Consider the following 11,285-nt stretch of genomic DNA (forward strand, 5'->3'; position numbering starts at 1 on the left):
AAAACTGCTTAAACCTGACAAAATCACAAAACCTTCTGTATGAAAAACAATTTTTTCCCTTGTTTTGGTTGATGTTGGATGATCTCAAAATTTTCCTCTTCAACAATTTTGGGCCGAAAAAGCTTTTGTTTTATTTAAGAATTTCATCAGCAAGTTCCTAACGAAATATTTTTAAGTTTTCTAATATGAATACATCAAAATTAAGATGTAAAACCACTGCAAGCACTGATAGTACTATCACATCACTACCGCAGCTAAGACCACATTAAAAAAAACAAAAAACAAAAAAAAGCTGATGTTGGCAATTTGACAGTTGCAACCAAAACATCATCAACTCCATGTTCATAGTCACAACTGTCCAAGCATGTTAGTGTAAAAGAATTTGATTATTTGACAACTTCCCCGGGCTAAAGACAAGTGATATATGTTAGTGAGAATGATCTATAAACATGGAACATAATATCCAAATGTTCAAAGCTTAAATATAAATAGTCGATTTAAAGGAAATGACAATGCTGAATGCCACATAAATGAAGACCTTCAACTGGAGCTTGATTCATCAGTTTTTGCTGCTGCAGATGCATAACTAACACTACTATCCCTGTTACTTTTGCACTGGCTAGACTGCTCATAGCGAAGAAATTTGATTTTTATCTTTGTTGAGCTGTTCCTCAGCATCTGATAAAATTGCAAAAGATTGGAAGTAAATAGAGGATCAACAACGAACAGAAAAACTCATTTCAGGTTATAAGCTACAAAATATATGGATCAAGAGATACCATATAAGACCAGATAGTCATCCTTCAATTTTATTACCAATATTTAGTGAATGTCTATGTACCCGCACCCTATAAAACTTGCAAGAAATGCTGGTAAACATTATACACCATTAATTCTTTTAAAGTAGGAGCTGAAGAAACTAGTAAAATGCCAGTTAAGTGAAACTAGATTTTGCAATCTTATCTTTCAAGTTTCACAAAAGATGCCTCAAACTAGTTCTCAAATTCTCTAGTACAATAGCGAAATCACAAGTAATGCTTCAAGAAATCCCAAGATCAAAAAAATAATAAAAACACTGACTTCAAACATTTGCCTATTGATGGACTCAAAAATAGTTCATTTAGGCTGGTGACACAAAATAGGGAAACTTCAGAAAGCTAGATATATTACTTGGCCTCCCAAATAAAACTGGAATGAAATTGAAAACCAACCTAGTCAGTAACCTCTATGAAAGCTATATGGAAAACAAGGAATAAGACCTTCTTTGTTAATCATACATTATCTTATGAAAGAATTAAAAGCGTCAAATATGTTGAGGTCAAATGGGCCTAGAATTTATGTACTGGTTGTATGTTGCCCAACACCAAAGCTCATTATTCTTAAAAGTTTTGGAGTAGACATACATCCTATGAAGGTAGATCCTATTTTCCTGTTTTTTTGGCTTCCTCCACCTTGTCATACTGATGGGACAGCTAAAGGTTCTCCTGGTGTATCTGGTGTGGGGATATTTTTAAAGATCATCATGCTTCCATTGATATTTTTCTCTTCGGATCTTATAGTGCCTTTATATGTTGAGGTGATGCGTGTGAATCTGACTATGGAAGTTGTTACCTTCAAAAGTTGGACTAATCTTTGGACTGAGTGACTCAACTTGTTATTCAAGTTTAGTCCAACACTTCAATTATTCCTTGGGAACTTCATAGTAGGTGGCTGAATTGTTTGGTAATTAGTAATACTATTTATTCAATTTGTTCATGATGGAGAGGGTAATCAATGTGCTGATAAACTTGTTCAGTTTGACACTAGATCTCAAGGCTATACTTGTGAGATAGTGTTTCTAGATTCATTTGCCCTATGTTTTTCATGGATAAATGTGACATGTCCTTTTGTAATGGATTAGAGGATCAGATTTGACATTGGTGTGATAAGAAAACATGATTTATAATAACAACAATGATACAATATTATTATTGTTCTTTACTTCAAGTTGTATCAAGGTTCTCAAATTAGGCAAGAGATACTTTCATAAGAGTATTGCTACAAGGAACTTACATGAAGAAAAACACTAATTGGATGTCTTCCACATATTGTATTGTCATACTCCAACAGATATTGTTTGAACGAATCTGGATCTCCTGTTTCTATGATATCCATGCCCATCTTGTCTAGGGCCTCAATAGATTTGTATATAGGCCCGTGCTTCTTGTCATAGTGCATGTAATTGAATCTGAAACAAAATGTTAATCAGAAGGTTATATCAACGAAAAAAGATCTTTAAATGCACAATAGTCTACATCTGCTTCAAACTAATGAGACAAGAGATATTCATAACATACATAACCATGATCAATAAGCAGAAGTGTACAGCATTCAAAACACTGGAGTCTATTTGTTTGTTGGAAAGTCACCTTAATTGAAATCACCCATAACCTGCCTTAATTGTGGTCTCTTTGGAGCAACTTCATTGTGCAGGATGTGAGAGGTGTGTTGCGTACTTTAGTTCCCACATCAACTAGGAATCTATGTAGGGCTTATAAAGTTTGGATAATTCTCACTAACAAACCAATTTTGTGAGATTGATTTAGGCCACAAAATCAAATGGTAAAAAGTCTATCCTAGACTCGTTGGAGTTATACACCTTGCCTGCCTTAATTGCAACAGCCTCTTTGGAGCACCTTCTTCGTGCAGGGTTGTTTAATCTCACATATCCATTAGAGATAAAGCTTAGGTAGTTCTCATAAAGCAAGAGTATTTTTACACTTTTAAGCTGGTTTTGAAGGATTGTAATAAGCTCCAAGCATATTATTTGAACAATGTAAATCCTCTAACTAGTCAAACAAATGACCAAGGAAAACAATACTAGAGTGTTAATGTTTGTTTTTGTGTGCTCTTGTTAACACATCTCAAACAACTGTAGAGGAATGTTTGATAGAAGGGAAGTCTTTAGTTCCTTGGGAATTAGAAGTAGGAATTTGTTTCCCTTGTTTGGTTTATTATTTAACAAAATAGCATTCCCAGGAAACATTTTGTTCCCTGCTTTTTTTACTTATGTTTCCTACAAAATTGTTCTCATGGAAAGGTGCCCAAATTTTCAAAGGTTTTAATGCTGTAAAATCATTTAATGTGATAAATAATTAATGTTACTGGGAAAATTCAATCAAAAGTAATTGCGAAAATCTTTATTTATGATTCCTGAAATACGTAATTCCTAAGCATAGAAATTTTCCCTTTGGGAAGGGGATATTGGAATGTGTAAAAACAGAGGTAGTTGAAAGTTTACAAATTGTACATACCGAGATCCCCAGTGACAAAAGTCTGATGAAATAGAGAAGAAGTTACTGGGATTATCTACATATTTGGCAAGAATCTGTCCATACATAGCTTCATTTTCAGCACTAACAGCACCAACTAAAATGGGCACAATTTTCACCTGGTACCTGCATCAGCATTTGAATTTAGTCCCTGTTGCACAGCTTCAAAACAGGAAGCTCTATATAACAAAACCTACCCTTCAAATACTTTAGCAAGATATGGTAGGTGCATTTCCATGCTATGTTCAGCTTCATCAACACGAATATCCATCAGTTCAAATTTCCCTGTAGCTTTAAGCTCCTCAATAACTGGCAAAACAAAAGTTAGATGTGAGCAACAAGGAAAGAAAGGACCATTGTCAAAGTCAAACAGAATGAAGCAGTTCTCAGAAAATCAATTCAAATAATTTACCATCGTAGAAACAAACCAGCATCACATAAATTTGATTTTCCATATCAATATGATCTACTTATTTCCAATTTCTCAATTCATTGAATACCTCCTCATCAATATTACACAAAGAACACTACATTCACACAAATAATCTCGCATTCAAATCCTTGCTGAAAATATAAGCAAGAATGATCACAGTTTAATATCCTTAAAGATTTCATACAGTTATAGAGGTACCTTCCAAATCAATAGGCAGGTCACCTATGGGAGTCTTGTAGACAGTTGCAGTTGAAAGTGCACACTTTGGAGTGTAATAGTGGTGAGAAGGACCAAGAAGGAAGACGCGTGTACTAACACCGCCATAAAACATAAAGAAAAAACAACAATAATCCATAAGTTAGCAGAAACTACAGCAGCACAAGCAAAAAGAACAAGCAAGGTAATCCTGTTTCCATGAACAAATGAATCTGAGAAGAATAAGAGCAGCAAACAAGAAAGAAACCCACATGTTTGATGGATCAATGTTTCCAAAGGCATAAGCAGCAGCTCTTCCTGAATAGGAATAACCTGCATGTCTAACATCATAACATTCCAGTTGCACCACAAAGACACATTAGAGTTGTTTCTTTATCTCAAAAATCAAAATCAATAAAAATAAAAAGGGCACTTCCACTTACGGTGCTATCACTCCCCGCACCTCAGGAGACTTAGCCAAACCACAGGATTGCAGCCACCCATCAAGTTCCTCTGAGAGCTGCTTAGCTGAAAATAAAAATAAAAATTTTAAAATCACAAACATAGGTAGAAGGGTGTAACTGATAACAGATGAATGAACCAAAAGAACAGAAAGTTGAAAACTTTAACTGTTCATGAAGTAGTTCAAAACAATCAAACCGTTTAATTTATGAACAAACTTCGACCCAATAACATGTATCGAGAGAAACAGCGATCGAAAGATTAAAAAACGAAATCTGAACCTGATCAGCGAATTGAACTCGAAATTGGTGAATCGTGAATGATAATTTGAGGGACTTACGGTTGTCGGTGTACCAAGAACCAGCATGGGAGGGTCTCCTGACCTTGGTGGCCATGATTGAGGATTTGAGTGGAAAAGAAAAACAAAAAACCTAAAACTGAATGGAAGGGGCTGAAGGATTTCCTTTTTCAAATAGTTTAACTTCGGAAGTGTCTGATTGCAATGTTCTAAGCTGTTTTATTCTTCTTTCTCTTTCCAACCACTGCTGCAACTCTAGAACTAGTTTTTTGAGAAAAATTATGTAACCGTGTTTTTAAATTAAGAGCAAAAGAAAGTTGGTAGTTTTTTTTTTTTTTCATAAAAAAGATTTGGTAGTTAGGATAAAGAAATATATAACTTTATCTTTTTTTAGCGAATTTTATTATATTTGTTAGTTAAAACAAAAAATTTAAATTAACTTTATCTTTTTTTTCTCCTTTTGCTTTTGGTTATTATTATACTTGCATTATGTATCACGTAATTATTTTCTCTCATTTTACTATATTAGTGTTTCACTAATGAATTTGGATTTTTTTTCTTATTATTGTTTTTAATTCATTATTATTTTATTGATTTTTTTTATTTCCACTATATAGTCGCTCATACGATATTTATAAATTTGAGGCTATAATTTTTTAATCTATATGTTTATCATATACTATCATTCGCTAAATTATTATGTGATAACGAAATATCAAATTACCAAGATGTATATTATGTTATGTGTAACGATAACATTTTTTCTATCATATTATACTTAATAATGGAAATCAGAAGAATAAAATATCGTATTATAAAAATTAAAAAGGTAAGAAAATACTAGAATCAAAATAATGAAATAGGTATATATATATGATTGCTTTTATATGATAAGTTTTAGAAAAGTTGCATTGTTGTGATTTCTTTCTAATTATTGTCAAAGATTGTACTTAGGAAAAATACCTACAAATTATTTACTTGAATATGTACTCTATTTTTATATATTATTATAAGAATTTCATACAATACGTTTGTTTTCCTTCAAAGGAGTTGTAGGAGTAAAAATTTCCTTTTTATAATTAGAAATTAAGGATGGTAAATGAACCTTTTTTTTTCCTGATATTATTTTAATTTGTCTTAATTTTGATGCGAATTATTAATATAAGTAATACAATTTTTTTCTAAATTATATATGAGAATGGAATGATTATTGTAGGACCTAGAAAATAGAGTATTAGAGTAGATATGTGTATTAAAATAATGAGACAAATTATTTTAAGAACACTTCATCTCTTTATAACACTATTTCTATGAGTTCTCTGACTTCTCTCTACCATTTCTCGCTACTGAGTTCTCTGATTGACGATCAGGAGGTGCCCAGATGTCCACGGCATAGAGGGCTTCGATTTAACCATCAATTTTGTGATTCTAGCTGGTGAGCCGTTTGTCCTCTTTCTCCTCTTGTTCTTGATCTGGATCATGCAAGTATTCATGCGTCTTGCAGTTTCTTTCTTCAATTTTCAGCTCAATTTAGGTTTAAGAGTGTTTTCTATCACCAATTGGTGAGTTGTAGGTTTCTGTTGAATTTCCTTGCAGTGCAAGTTGTTGTGTAACTTGTGAGCTGGGTGTTTGTCTCTAAGGTAAGGGAAGCTAGATTATTGATTTAATTAGTAGTATGACATGTGTGTGATAAAATCTGTGTTATAACGCTGTTTGAGTTGAACATTAGGTTTTGAGTAGATTTAATTGTGTTATTTAAACGTCAAATTGTGTAAACTATAAAATGATGATTATGAATTGTTTGGATGAATCTAATTGTTGTAATTGTGTATGTTGAGGTACTGCTTGTGAGTAATCTGTTGTGGTAGTGATGAGGTAGAAAGTGAAGTGAATTGTACTTGTTTAGAGTCTTTTTAGAGGAAGTGAGGTAATGAATTTGAGAATTTGAGTTCTAGTACTGGTATGGTCTGTTTGGGCAGTTTAGGTAAGTTGTATGTGACTTGTTTGAATCATTAAAATGGTCAAAAACAGGTTCAAAGTGGTAGAATTGGATTTGAGTCTCTAAGTTAATGGAATTGATGTTTTAGAGTAGGAATTGGTGCATAAACACTTTAGATTGATGTTAGGAAGGTTTAGAATCACTTAGTCAAGTCTAATTAAGTATATACAACAATCTAGGGGTGTTAGAAGTTGGGGAAAATGTTTAGAATTGGTAAGTTGTGGTTGAGTTGCATAATTCTGCAGAATTTCGTTCTGCAGATTATGTAGACTCGTTGTGCGAATGGATTCGCATAGCGAGTCACCTTGGCGAGATGCTCTCTGCCAAGGCATTCGCACAACAATGGGTGCGTTGTGCGAATGGATTGAGAAGGTTTCTCTTTGTTTGATGATTCGCATAGCGAATCAAGTCGCTATGTTACTGGTTGGGGTATGAGATATTATTCATTTTATTCAAACAACGAATGGGTTTCGCTCTGCGAGTGCTTAAGGAGCATGAGTCACTATCTAAGGTTCTCACATAACGAGATGGGACGCTATGCAGGGGTCTGGGTTTGATTCAAGTCATGGTTTATTCGCATATCGAGTCTAATCGCTATGTGAATGGTTTAGAGGGTTGTCTCTATCTGAGGATTCGCACAACGAGCTAAGTCGCTTGTGCGAGAAGCCTCTAGTTTCGCTATGCGAATGTGTGTGTGTGCGAGGGGTTCAGTTCGAGTTCACTTTTCTTTTGATCTTAAGTTGTTTTCATGAAACATTGAGTGCTTTATGAAGTAAGTTGAAGTTGTATTATATGTAATATCATTGGTTATTGATGTGTGTTGTGTTTCCAAGTGTAAGTTGGTGATTTCAAAGTGTAAAGTTCAAAGTATGGTTAATAGACGTAATTTCCATGATCCTCGAGGAGAGGATACATGGTGGTGCTCTACGTTGTGATTCAAAGTGAAATCTCTTGTTGAGATTCAAGTAAGTTTAGAATGAATGCAAGAGCTTAGTCTTGGGGGTTATCTGAAACTCCATGGTCTTTCATTCTCAAGTAGAGAATATGATCCATGTTCATGAGGAGTAACAGGATATCCTAGTCTTGGGTGCTTCCAGTATGGCCCAAGGTGACTGATAACGGACTAACCTCGTGAGTGTGGTAGGGTGAACCCATTGAATAGCTTTGCAAAGCAGTAGAATCACCACAAGTGCACGACCCGCTATAGCTGCAATCATTCTAAGTCCGAACAGTCAAAGTCAGTGTGATGTTATGTGTGAAGAGTTTATGTGATGAATGAATAGTGTGATTGTATGAAGCTTAGTATATTAGTATGTGCTTAATCTTTGTTTAAACTAGCTTACTCTGTTGTGTGCTTATATTTTGTATGTTTGATGTTCTTCTTATGCAATCTTTGTTTAATTTATTATGTAATTTAAAATTTTATATTATTTTTTTCCCTTAATTTGTAACTTATTTATTGATTATTTATATGTACTTAATATATATTTTTATAATTATTTGACATTTATGTAACTGTTTGATATTTATATAATTATAATATTTTATTGATATTTAAAATTTTAAAAAAAATAATACTTAACTCTAAACAATACCAATTTTTAATGTAATTTTTATTTTTTTAAGTATTATTTAATTAATATTTAAAATAAAAAATATAAGTGCAAATAAGGGTATAATCGTATTACAATAAAGATGAAGCCAGACAAAAAAAAATTATATTATTATATATATATGAAATAAAAATAAAATTTTACTTTAAAAATAAAGATCCATAATCAAATTCCCAAATCCAAAAATCATCATGAAATAAAAACTTCTACAAATTATGATTCATATAAATTATTAACTTTTATTTTATTAGTTTTGAGAAGTACCTAAAAATATTTAAATAAGCTTAGAAATAAAAAGATATTGTACTATTTTTATCAAAATCTTTAATTTGTTACGATTTAATTAAACTACATAATATTTTATCAGAAAATAAATTCTATCTTTTCTTGAGAAAATTCTCACCTCCCTTTAAAAAGATTGTGAAAATTTGACTAAAAAGCATTCCTGTCAAACCTAGTATTATTTTGATAATGATTATATATATATATATATATATATATTATATATATATATATAAAAGAAAAACAGTGCAAAAAAAAGAACTAAATCAATTTTTTAGTTATAACTAAAAAGAACAATTTTAATTTTGAAATATTAAAAATAAAGTCCACTTAAACATGAGATATTAAAAATAAGTTTTTCTATTATTTTATTTTGTCGATTTCATTTTAATTTGGTAAAAAAGCATGTTATTATATATACACACATATAAAAATTTATTAATAAACTGGTTAAAATTTTATGATGTCTTATCTTTTTTAAATTTATCAGAAAAATGAATAAAACAAAGACATATCTTTAAATAAATAGAAAAGGGTTATAAATTATTTATTTCAAAAAAAATATTTTTGTGCAGAAATAACATAATATTTTCTAAAAATCATAAATATAATAATTTCTACTACCTTTAATAAATTAAAGACTTAAATATAAAAATAATCAATATAATATACTATTTTGTCATTTTAGTTTTCACAAATATCGTCTTTTTTTGTTTTAAACCCCTTACAATACGAAGATAAAATAATATAATTTCATGTTACTAAATAAAAGTAAGTATAGAAATCAAAACAATAAGATAAATAATACATTACAAATCCAAAAAATATGAAACCTAACCACTAGTAAAAAAATTGAAAAGCGCTATATACGCTTCGGTTTAAGCAAACCCGAAGCGTTATAAAGTGTGGTGACATAACCGTAAATAAAGCTAAACATATATGTCTCGGTTGCTCCAAACTCGATGCCTAAAGCATGATACTAACTCGGTCCTACACCAAACCGAAGCATAAACTTACCAGCTGATGATGTTACTAACTCGGTACCATGAAACCGATGCCTAAAGGAACCTACGAACTCGGTTCTAAGCAGAACCGATGTATATGTCTCTGCTTCAGACTTCCAGACCTGCCACCCACCTGCCAGACTCGGCCTATTACCTCTCACCTACTCTCATATCTCCTTTTTCATTTTACACACGAAACGCTTTTCTTTCCTCTCTCAGCAGCAGAAGTAGAAACAAAACGGGGAATCTCTCTTCTCCATTGGCAGCCACGGCGCGAGAGGTTCTTTCCTCCATTGCAGTAGCTTGTGCTCCGGAGGGGAGGCGCGATGGTGGCCGGCGTCGAAAGCGAGGGGAGGCGTGATGGTGGCCGACATCGAAAGCGGAGGGAAGGCGCAATGGTGGAGACGAGTACCACGGCGGCGATGGGAGGCTCGCCGATCTAAGGCGTTTGGCGAGCATAGAAGATGGTGCCTTGGAGATGATGGAAGGTTCGTCGATCTAAGAGTTGAACGAATTGCGGTGGTTTCTGTGGGAGGCGAGGTGGCGGCTAGGTCACAGCGAGACCGCAGCGAGGTGGCGGCGAGGTCGTGGCGAGGTCGCGGCAAGGGCGTCCTGCAGCGGTGTCGTTTCTGCGAGAAGGGGAGGCATCAACCTTCATCTTTTCTTCTCTCTGTTCTGGTTTGGCCTTGCAGGAGCCTCTCTTCTTCCCCAATCGTTCTCAAAGAGTTGGTGATGACAACCTCCGCAATGCTCATTGCATCAAAACCATACTTTTTTTTGTGTTATTTTGGGAGCGATTTTGTTGGCTAGTGTAGTTGCTGTTGGAGTGCTTGCTTCTGAGATTTGCTTCTGTATCTTTTGAGATTTGGTTCTGTGAAAGGGAAGGAAAATTCAATAACCCTTTGCTTGGACTGTGGACTGTTTTGCTTGAACTGTGGACTGTTTTGCTTGAATTGTGGACTGTTTTGCTTGAACTGTGGACTGTTTTTCTTGAAACTGTGGACTGTTTTGCTTGACCTGTGGACTGTAGGCTGTGCAACGAAGAGGGAGAGTGGATTGTGCAACGAAGAGGGAGAAGTGGACTGTACATACCGGAAAAAAAAACACGCTATTGCCTCGGTTATCTAAGACCGAGGCATAATCCGATCTCGTTTTAACCCGGTTCAAAACCGAGGCATAAAGCCACCCCCTTTTTACCTCGTCTATATATGCCTCGGTTGCAGAACCGGTGCCTATAAGCAAATTAACCGATGCTATTTCCCTTACTGCACGGGTGAACTTTTATAATTTGTTAACTCCAATACTTGAACCACCTCTTAAAATGTGCACCACCATTACTTTACCTTATATTCTCATACTTGTCATTATCACAATCGAAAACCTTCCTTTTAATGGATTCATCCATGTTATGAATATGGATTCTAGCTCCAATAAAGAATGCGTCTTTCATTTTGATAAATATTGGTGATTGGAATCTTGTGACCCTTTTTTTCTTTACTATTTTGTTATATTAAAAGCAACATCATTTATCATGTTATGAACTTTAGTTATTTAATTGATAATTTAGAAAAAAAATATTATAATGTCATTATCATATCTTCTATTTTTAATATGTATATGTAGTTATGTTCTTATTGCAATGATAATGATATTGTAAATTGTTACTATTATTATATAATGTAGGGTTA

The 11,285-nt window shown here is 33.4% G+C and overlaps 1 protein-coding gene across 1 annotated transcript; it reads right to left on the reverse strand.

The window, feature by feature from the left end:
* Positions 1 to 367: 367 nt before the first annotated feature.
* On the reverse strand, positions 368 to 4,964 carry LOC148196387 (uncharacterized). Its single transcript, XM_088093883.1, has 8 exons — positions 4,742 to 4,964; positions 4,383 to 4,467; positions 4,212 to 4,280; positions 3,943 to 4,055; positions 3,509 to 3,620; positions 3,294 to 3,437; positions 2,053 to 2,227; positions 368 to 678 (listed from the first exon to the last, which is right to left on the reverse strand). Exons 1-8 carry the CDS (start codon positions 4,794 to 4,796, stop codon positions 541 to 543), a joined length of 891 nt encoding a protein of 296 aa, XP_087950009.1. The 5' UTR covers positions 4,797 to 4,964; the 3' UTR covers positions 368 to 540.
* Between the last annotated feature and the right edge of the window lie 6,321 nt (positions 4,965 to 11,285).

The sequence above is a fragment of the Vigna umbellata genome, chromosome 7, assembly GCF_029865625.1.
Source record: "Vigna umbellata cultivar VRB3 chromosome 7, Vumbellata_1.0, whole genome shotgun sequence".
NCBI lineage: Eukaryota > Viridiplantae > Streptophyta > Magnoliopsida > Fabales > Fabaceae > Vigna > Vigna umbellata.

Bases quoted from the DNA above. Each gene is read 5' to 3' on its own strand.
- LOC148196387 (XM_088093883.1), bottom strand. From the start codon at position 4,796: ATGGCCACCAAGGTCAGGAGACCCTCCCATGCTGGTTCTTGGTACACC. The intron at 4,468-4,741 runs GTAAGTCCCTCA...TTTTATTTTCAG, and splicing joins TTCTTGGTACACCGACAACC to CTAAGCAGCTCTCAGAGGAA. The intron at 3,621-3,942 runs GTACCTCTATAA...TTGTTTTGCCAG, and splicing joins CCTGCCTATTGATTTGGAAG to TTATTGAGGAGCTTAAAGCT.